Here is a 9,517-nt window from a genome sequence, read left to right as displayed (position 1 = left end):
ACTGAGAAAAACAGAGAACGAAGAAGAAGCAAAAAATGTTGGCTTTTTCAACAGTGATAACATCAGGGCCAAATCTATACCTTCCAAAGAAACCTCAGAATTTTCACTTCCCAATTCGGTGCCTTTCTTCACCATCTTTATCAGTTTCGAGCCAACCATCAAAGCCGACCCAATTCGATTTAAAGACTTACTGGACTACCCTTATAGCAGAAATCAATCAGAAGCTTGAAGAAGCAATCCCGGTCAAGTACCCTGAGCGGATCTATGAAGCTATGAGGTACTCTGTTCTTGCAAAGGGTGCTAAGCGAGCCCCTCCCGTTATGTGTGTCGCTGCTTATGAACTCTTTGGTGGTAACCGACTCGCTGCTTTTCCTACAGCTTGTGCTCTTGAAATGGTTGGTCCTGTTTTTCCTTTTATTCAACTTCCTCTGTTTCTCAGATTGTAAGTTTCTGTTAAATATGATCCTTTTTTGGATAAACAAGGCTTAAGAATCTGTCTAAGGATTATGGTACAAGACTTTGGTTGGATTTGTTGATTTGAAGAGAAAAAAGTCGATAATTTTTTTAGAATCTTCCTTTGGTGGTACTGCAGTAGGTTCAGTATGGAATATAGACTCCTAGTTAATGTTTTAATAGAATCGAGGTTGATTTGGTCGTTTTTTGCAACTAGAATTAGGATCTAACGAAACAAGTAACCTTTCCCAATGCTTTTAGGATTGTTTTTTGAATAATATCAATCTCCTAAATAACTTATGAATATTAAAATTAGAACGATTCCCAGGATTATATACACTAATGTCCAACTCACTGTGCCGTATACTTTTAAAATTTTTGGTCCACTGAATACAGCCTTAATCATGCTTAATTCATGAATAAATGGGATAGGACTGATCATTTTTTTTTATCCAGAATTAAAGTTTGACTTTGACCCGGGAAGAGTAATCTTTCCTGAAGACTTTTAGGATTGCATTTAAACAATATCATTGCCTGAACTGAGGTAAGCATCTTACTCATTCAGAGAAATACATGAAAAGAAAGAAAACACTCATTCCTTTATCCTCAGTACAGTGTTTAAGATTCATGAGCCATGGAATTCGAACTTCAATATAAATTCATAGTTTTAGCTTTCTTTTAATATTTCATGTTTTCTTTTGCAAAGCAATTAAACATCCAAATTTGAATTGAGGCTGTGACAATAACCAATCTCTATGTTAAGATTAAAGCCCTGAAATCAAGGAGATATCTTTTGGCTGTATGAAAGTATTTATATAAAGTGAAGTTGGCTTTTACATTGTCTGTAAGTAGTTTAGAATGGGCACCAGATGGTATATAATTCCAATAACTTTATGAAAACTGCATTGGCTTAGCTGCAAGTTATAACTGAATTTCACTCTCTTTTTCACAGGTTCACAGTGCTTCACTAATTCATGATGATCTTCCCTGCATGGATGATGATCCAATACGCAGAGGTCAACCCTCTAGCCATACAATATATGGTGTCGACATGGCAATCCTGGCTGGCGATGCACTCTTCCCTCTTGGCTTCCGCCATATTGTCTCTCAAACACCTACTGAACTTGTTCCTGAGGCACGCATCTTGCGTGTGATTGCTGAGATTGCCCGCACAGTGGGATCTGCTGGCATGGCTGCTGGGCAGTTTCTAGACCTCAAGGGTGACGCCAATTCTGTTGATTTTATTCAAGAGAAAAAATTTGGTGAAATGAGTGAGTGCTCTGCAGTGTGTGGGGGTTTGTTGGCTGGTGCTGAAGATGATGAGATACAAAGGTTGAGAAGGTATGGGAGAGCTGTTGGTGTATTGTATGAAGTGGTGAATGATGTTTTGGAGGCAAAATTGGTGGAAAAGGAGGAAACTGAGAAGAACCAAAAGAAAGGTAAATGTTATGTGAGTATGTACGGGGTTGAGAAGGCGATGGAGGTGGCAGAAGACCTCCAGACCAAGGCTAAGGACGAATTGGATGGGTTTGACAAGTATGGTGAGAGCGTAGCACCACTATACAGCTTCATAGATTATGCTTTTTATAGAGACTTCAATGTTGATGACTTGAGTTAATGATGCATTTTTTTGCATTCTGCAATTGATGAGGCGCTTAATGTTATTGAATTTAGTTGATCTCGAAATTTGCTGCAATGCATCATCAGCATAGTTCGGGGAAAAAAATGGGTACATGCTGATGTTTTGGAGCCCCTTGGATACTTTGTTTGCATTCAGATAACGCCTCATGGCCAGAAGTGTGCTTATTTCTGGCCCTTTGGCAGTTCATTTAGTTTGTTCTTCAACACCATCTTTTTGGCAGCAAAAATGCTGCAAATCGGACGTAGACAAAGAAAACAATGTGTCATTAAAGGAGTCCTGGGGTCTCTTGTTTGTTCTCCCACTTATATTCATTTGATTGAGGGCCGGCAACATGTAAGATGTTTAATACTGATTGGTCAAAAATATAATTACTAGCAATTGTTGTCATGAAAAGCCTGAATCTATTCTTTGTGCGTTCTTGTCAGCATGCATGAAAGACTTGGTAAGTTGAAGACGCAATACTAAACTTCAAAGTAAAACCAAGAATATCAATAGAGACCCTCTGTGTCCATATCAGATTGGTTGAAACCAACCGGTGAATCTCCATAATTGGTGAAACAAGGGTGAAGTCAAAAGGGCCTCCTAGTCCTACCAAAGATAGTAAAATGCAACAGCTTGTGAGCAATTTTCTTTTCATTGCCTTCTCTTTGCCTCTTACCAAACTTAGAAAAGTGCAAGGGTCCTTGGGCAAGCCGATAAGGCCATATTGGTCAGGGCTAGATCGAGCTTTTCTCCATGTCTGTCAAGCAGGGCAGCGAGCCCTATGATGTTACATTCCATTATTTCGACACGAATGATCAATTTGATTAATGAAACAGATCACTAAATTTCCACTTTCACGCTACGTTACGTCACAGTGTCTGTGCTAAGAGAAAGACAGGACTAGATTTACCCACCACCTCACATCATCCATAAAGAATTACTACTAATCTGCCATGTCATGCTGGGGGGTCAACATCTAACATGCGCACAGTTTTCGACGGAACCCCCCTTGTTCTATCCCCCCTCCTGTCCCAACAAAATAAAGAAATCAAAACGCCAAATACTACCCAGGTACCCAGATCGAATCCTCAGTCAAAAAATCCCAAGAAACGAACCGAACACCAAGAAGCTGAAAGCAAATAAGGGGGATGGCGAGTGGGAGCGTGGAGAGCCTGGATCAGTTGCCTACGGCCCTTCTGGCTACCATCATGACAAAGCTTGATATCTCTTCCATCAGCTCATTGGCTGTCACATGCAGGAATTTCAATTCCTGTGCTTCCCAGATCCTCTCCTTTCTACCCAATTTCCATATCCTTGTAAGTATAATCATCCTTGTTTGCATCAAATTTTGGAACTTTCGCTGATTTTTACGTTGCTTTCTCTTTACTTGGTGAAAGAAATTGTTGACGTTTGTTTTGATTGCTGCGGAAAGCGAACGGGAAAAGCTTCAAAATTCCCTCAGTTGTTTATTCTTGATTTGGGGTTGGAATGGCCGAAATGTATTGACTTTTTACATTATTTTGGTTCCCAGTTCCTCCCCGAACAAAAGAAAATCTGAATCTTGATGTGATTTTTGGAGTTTCAAGTTAAATCATAATAGGTTTTTATTAACAGTGCATTGACGTAATCTGATCTTTTGGCAGGATATTTCGCCATCAATGGAATTAATCAAGCCACTATTGCCACCGAATCCATACCTTAAAAGCTTAAAGCTTGATTGTGGTCAGCTTAATGATTCATCCGTTGAGCTTTTACTTCGACCTTCTTTGCAGGAACTTTGCTTACACAATTGTGCAGATTTTAGTGGAAAACTACTCTCTGAGATTGGATTACGATGCAAGGACGTAAGGTAGATATCTTCTTCTGAATTAAGAGTGCATATCACTTTTCATAGTGTTTTAACAGATACTTTTTCTGGGTTAGATTTGTTGGGAAAGTATTGATGATAGATTTATGATGATGGTTTTGTTACCACTTACAAAAGATGTTGTCATTAGCTTTATATGTTAAATTTCATTCAGGTCTCTCTACTTGGGTTCAGTGGCTGAGAAAAGGGGCCGGGCAGTACATATTTCTGACCTGGAGGAGTTACTCAGGGGTTGCACCCAATTAGAAGTAAGGCTTATTTGTGAAAGTAATGAATGAAAAAAAATGTGTAAAAAGTTAGTTGAAGATCCAAGGAAATTTTTGGTAATACATTAAACATAAAGATGGAACCAGTTAGCTATTTTGATTCATTTTCAAAGGAGAGAAGGAGTTGATATATTTTCAAAAGACCCAGAGTTTCTAGTTTTTGGACATCTATTATTATGGCTTCTTTTGTCTATGTTTGTGCCTTGATATAAAAGTTAGTTTTAGTCCCCTTCAAGGGTTAGCCCTGGACTGAGAGCTAGGGCATGAAATGCTTGGCATTTTCAAAAAATTCTCTACACTATTCCCAAGTTACAGATTAATATTCACCAAAATCATTATAATCATCTTCTGATTACTTGCTGAATTCATATCATTCAATGGTACTACAGGATATATGTGAATAGAGGGAAATACCAATTTATACTTTCTAATGGGATGAATTTGTATCACTTGTATGGAAGGGTTTCATATTTGAAGTGCAATAGATCATTAACATTCATCTAGTTGAGTGAGTGGAAATATTCATCTAGTTCATACATTTACTGGGATTGGTAAATTAGCTTCCTTATTGGCCATTCTGATAATCAATTGTTTATGGGCATCATACCAAACTGTCTATGTTTCATGTACAAAACTTACTCTGAATACTGGCAGACTTTTGAATTTATATTCTTCCCGTTACTTGATGTACATTTTTCATGCATAAACTACATCTGTGTCATTTTGGAATGATCCAACACGGGCCACCTGACATTCATTCATTTTTCTCTTGGATTCTATGGCAGGCACTGAATCTGATGTTTGACATATCACTATTTCTTCGTCATAACTTTGCTAGAGTTTGGGGTTTAGCTACAGAAAAGCTCTCTTCTCTTGAGATTGGCTACATTTCTTCAGTTACAGTGACTGAATTGCTTAGCCCTAATGTTGGACCCCATCAGTGCCCAAATCAAATTCGACCATCTATATTGCCTGGCATCCAGAAATTATCGCTTTCTGTAGATTATATTACAGATACGATGGTCAGTACAATATCAAAAGGTCTCATCTTACTGACACACTTGGAACTTCGAGATGCACCCCTCATAGAACCAAGAGTTACCTTTGATCTTACCAATTCTGGCCTTCAACAGATCAATCAGCATGGGAGATTGAAACATCTTTCTCTTGTCAGGAGCCAGGAGTTCCTTATTACTTACTTTAAGCGAGTAAATGATCTCGGGATCCTACTTATGGCTGACAAGTGTGCAAAGATGGAAAGCATTTGCCTGGGTGGCTTTTGTCGTGTTACGGATACGGGTTTCAAGACAATTCTGCATTCTTGCTCAAGCCTGTACAAGCTTAAGGTGTCCCATGGATCCCAGTTGACTGATCTGGTTTTTCATGACATTGCTGCAACTTCCCTCTCTTTGACTCATGTTAGCTTGAGATGGTGTAATCTTCTAAGCAACCATGCCGTCAGGAGTTTGGTCTGCAACTTGGGTCTTAAAGTTCTTGACTTGAGAGACTGTAAAAGTCTTGGGGATGAAGCCCTACGAGCTATCAGCTCTCTCTGTAAATTGAAGATGTTATTGTTGGATGGCTCTGATATAACTGATGCAGGAATAGCATACTTAAATCGGGGAATTATCAGCTCATTGGTTTCATTATCTGTTAGAGGATGCAAGAAACTTACAGATAAATGCATCTCTGCTCTATTTGATGGCTCTTCTAAACTGGAGTTGCAAGAGCTGGACCTATCTAATCTTCCTGGTCTCTCTGATAATGGAGTCTTAACACTTGCAAAAAGCCGGGTTCCAATTTCTGAACTCCGAATGCGACAATGTCCACTCATAGGTGACACTTCAGTCATGGCACTAGCCTCAATGCAGGTTGATGATGACAGAGGGCATGGTAGTAGTTTGCAATTGTTGGATCTTTACAACTGTGGTGGCATCACACCACTTTCATTCCGGTGGTTGAAGAAACCTTATTTTCCAAGATTGAGATGGCTAGGCGTGACAGGGAGTGTAAATAGAGATATTGTAGATGCTTTAGCTAGAAATAGACCGTTCTTGCATGTTGCTTGCCATGGTGAGGAACTAGGGACTGACCCGTGGAACGACTCAGATGGTTTATACATGCATGACTATGAGGAGATGGATGAACTTGAACAATGGCTTCAGGAGGGAGAGGGTGAGAGTGATGATGAGGAGATGGAGGATGCTGAAGATGATTTGCTGATGGAATAATATCTGCATGTATATTTACATTTTACTCTTGTTAACTAGCTACCGTTGGATGAGACATTAACCCATTAGATTCCTTTGCCTGTAATATATTACTGTGGATGTATTATTGGTGATTTTTGCTTCCTTGCTAGTTTTCAAATTGCAGAAGGTTTTCTTTGATAGGATTCAGTGAACTAGTGCTTTGCCCAGTGTTCATTGGTCTCCTGGATAACCGAATCTAATAGGTTTGGCTACGACAAGCAAGGAATCATGGACTGACAGTCATAAAGCTTTGATATATTTCAGGTTATAGATTTTGTTCTTATCATCTACAAACTCAAAGAGTATGAATATGTTAGTTCTTGGACAACAACTAATGGCTGTTCATTCCAATGGGCTGATGAATTTGTCTGTAGGCCGTAGCCTTATTGTTCATTGGCTCGTGACTGCAAACGTTTCTGTGGAGATCCTGAATTCTTGGCAATCAATGATTTATCCCAACCCCTTAAAAGCTCTGCTGTCAATTTTTCCCAAGGACTAGAGACTTTTAAGTCACATATGCTGTCTATCGCAACAATGCGGGGGCCACAGAAAGTGATGTTGTCATCTACCAACTATGTGTCGGTCGCAATCCTTTTGGACATTAGGGAGACGATTCTGTCCTGAGTATACCACAGCATTCCAACCTGTACGTCGAAAGCTGAAATGATGAAACTGCAGGTGAGCCAGTGCAATCGTAGCATCGGTCTCAGATACGGGTCTTCTAAATTCTAATGTGGGTCACCAGAAGTACTACAGCATGGAAAGCTATAGTGATAGGCTCTTTCAGCTTCAAGCCTTATCCATTTATCCTCCACGTATTGAGATTGCAATTTCTGGCAAGTCCATGATTCTGACATGGCAGCTTTGTCAAAACTGTCTGGGCCTCAGCCTCAGGTTGCTTCTTCTTCATTCTTTCAAAAATTCAAGCCGAAATCTATTTTCTTGAGCTTCATTCCCTTAGTTGGATGAATCTCTACTCAAACAACATTACCTAATCTTGATGACCCTGGAAAAGCCACAAATTTGGTAAGATGTATAATGCTCACAATTGTAAACGCATGACTCATCTTTACTTATCTACTATTAGATTATATAATATTTTCTCTTATTCAAATCCATAACACATCGGAATCAAATTGAAGTTCACTTAATGTTATTCTGTTATAAAATAAATAAATTTCAAAACATTTAAAAGTTAAAGCCATGGTGCAATAACGATTTTTGAATCCTATTTCAGTCAATAGGCAAAGTTTTAAAACATGCAGAACATATGCGGTTGAAGAAACGCTAAATTAAACTCAACTTGCACGTACTACAAAATCTTTCAAGGAAAATCAAATTTAGGTTTTATTCTATTTGTAATGCTTTCTTATTATCTTCGTGCAGAGCATGCGTTATTGATTTCTAAATGATCTTTTGCCGATCTGGGAATTGAACTACCACAACAAGACAGATAATTAATATATTTATTTGAAATAATGCAATTAACTGTGCTTGTCATATTCCAAATACAATGTTTCTTCACATATTATAAAAAAATAAAATATTCGTCACATGCTACATGAAGAAGACTTTAAAGTTTTCTTTTTATATATATTTCAGGACATGATTATTGAATCAATATTTTACACGTTTAGTAACTATTTTTACAAAACAATATGAAAATAATTGAAGATTGACATAATCCAAATCATATTTTAAATGAAGAGCATTTCATTTTTAACTTAAATTTTGATTATATGTATATGTGAATAGTTTACATTTTCAAATCAAAAAATATATTTATTAAATGAATTAAAGTTTTTATTTATCAAAATTTATCTCATCTTTTAATGATACGAAATTTATTATATATATATATATTATGCATATATATGTACAAAAAAATTACATAAACTCTAAATTTTTAAATGATAAGAGCCTTTATCGTGAAAAGCATGTCGTGTTTAAAAATAATGAATTATTTTTTGTGTTAATTTAATTAATTTTAACGAGAAAAAAATGTTTTAAAAATTATGATAATTTGATGATTGACATTTTTTATTCACACAATAAATTAGGTAACTTGTCCTCATTCAATGAATTGACAAACACTGTCTAGATTCAATGTATACCCCAATAAATGTTATAGAAAAGGAAAAATCAATCATGCAAAAAAACAGTGATAATTGATATGATACCCCATCACATGAAATGAGTCGCAAGTCCTCAGCTTTTATAAAATAATAATAATAATAATAATAATAATAAAACATTGGCATAATTTTACTATATGTAATTTTAGGATAATGGTAATGGCTAACTATTTATACTGATTATTTTATATAAATTTACTTTATCATGGTTTGTAATGATTTTTTATCTCTCACGTTAATATCATATTAATAAAAAAAGATAAATAATATTTTTATTAATGTTAGATAATCAATCATTAATTTACTTAATATAAAATAAAATATAAGAATTTAATTAAATATAATAAAAAATAATAAACTTATTTAAATTTTCTTAAATACTTCATTTAAACAAAAAATTAATTGAGAGTTATTAATATATGCTTTGAAATTGTAAAATGATATTTTTTTTCTAATAATTTTTTCATTTATTTTCATGATACTCCTCTTTATCAACATATAAGTAAACAGCACAAAAACACAGACTGCGAGTCAGATAGCAGTATGGCTCTCCTCCATGTTTGGAGAAACCTAAAATACATGTCCTGGATTTTTATACTGATGCAACTGCAAACAGCAAACAAAATCCTCTTCTAAGATCGGAGATGCATGCTTTATGTTCCACGGGCATTGGCCCAACATGTCCTTTCCAAAGGAACACCATGTTTGCTACCTAAATATGGCTTACGGCCAGACCAGCTAACTTGCAAAAATATTATTATTGACATAACCCTAACATATATATATTAAAATCATTTATTCAATCAAACTTTTAACTTCTTATTACATTCAAAATAAATTTTCAAATTGTGATTTAATTTCAAACAAATTGTTAAATTTAAAAAAAATTTATCGTTTGTCAAGTTTAATATTAATAGATT

General features: G+C 36.1%; 2 protein-coding genes across 3 annotated transcripts; both read left to right on the top strand.

Annotated features, from left to right (window-relative positions):
* Positions 1-6: 6 nt before the first annotated feature.
* GGR (geranylgeranyl reductase) lies at positions 7-2,285 on the top strand. Its single transcript, XM_021430709.2, has 2 exons — positions 7-395; positions 1,406-2,285. The coding sequence occupies exons 1-2, from the start codon at positions 36-38 to the stop codon at positions 2,069-2,071; spliced, it is 1,026 nt and encodes a 341-aa protein (XP_021286384.2). The 5' UTR covers positions 7-35; the 3' UTR covers positions 2,072-2,285.
* A 638-nt stretch (positions 2,286-2,923) lies between these two features.
* On the top strand, positions 2,924-7,570 carry LOC110417724 (F-box/RNI-like superfamily protein). 2 transcript variants are annotated; one of them, XR_016351328.1, is made up of 5 exons: positions 2,924-3,393; positions 3,721-3,926; positions 4,099-4,192; positions 4,996-6,726; positions 6,837-7,570. XR_016351328.1 is itself a non-coding variant. In XM_021430203.2 (4 exons), the coding sequence occupies exons 1-4, from the start codon at positions 3,226-3,228 to the stop codon at positions 6,439-6,441; spliced, it is 1,914 nt and encodes a 637-aa protein (XP_021285878.1). In that variant the 5' UTR covers positions 2,924-3,225; the 3' UTR covers positions 6,442-7,570. The 2 variants fall into 2 exon arrangements, 1 of the variants encoding a protein (XP_021285878.1); XM_021430203.2 differs by having other exon boundaries at positions 4,996-7,570.
* The last annotated feature ends 1,947 nt before the right edge of the window (positions 7,571-9,517 follow it).

The sequence above is a fragment of the Theobroma umbraticum genome, unplaced genomic scaffold (genome assembly GCF_002168275.2).
Source record: "Theobroma umbraticum cultivar Fairchild unplaced genomic scaffold, ASM216827v3 scaffold_50.0, whole genome shotgun sequence".
In the NCBI taxonomy this organism is placed as follows: Eukaryota; Viridiplantae; Streptophyta; class Magnoliopsida; order Malvales; family Malvaceae; genus Theobroma; species Theobroma umbraticum.
This window is presented reverse-complemented; position numbering and strand designations above follow the sequence as displayed.

What these genes read in the sequence shown, in the direction of transcription:
- GGR (XM_021430709.2), top strand. Translation starts at nt 36, where the DNA reads ATGTTGGCTTTTTCAACAGTGATAACATCAGGGCCAAATCTATACCTT. An exon ending in CAGCTTGTGCTCTTGAAATG is followed by an intron (nt 396 to 1,405) that starts GTTGGTCCTGTT and finishes TCTTTTTCACAG; the next exon opens with GTTCACAGTGCTTCACTAAT.
- LOC110417724 (XM_021430203.2), top strand. Translation starts at nt 3,226, where the DNA reads ATGGCGAGTGGGAGCGTGGAGAGCCTGGATCAGTTGCCTACGGCCCTT. An exon ending in TACCCAATTTCCATATCCTT is followed by an intron (nt 3,394 to 3,720) that starts GTAAGTATAATC and finishes ATCTTTTGGCAG; the next exon opens with GATATTTCGCCATCAATGGA. An exon ending in TTACGATGCAAGGACGTAAG is followed by an intron (nt 3,927 to 4,098) that starts GTAGATATCTTC and finishes AATTTCATTCAG; the next exon opens with GTCTCTCTACTTGGGTTCAG.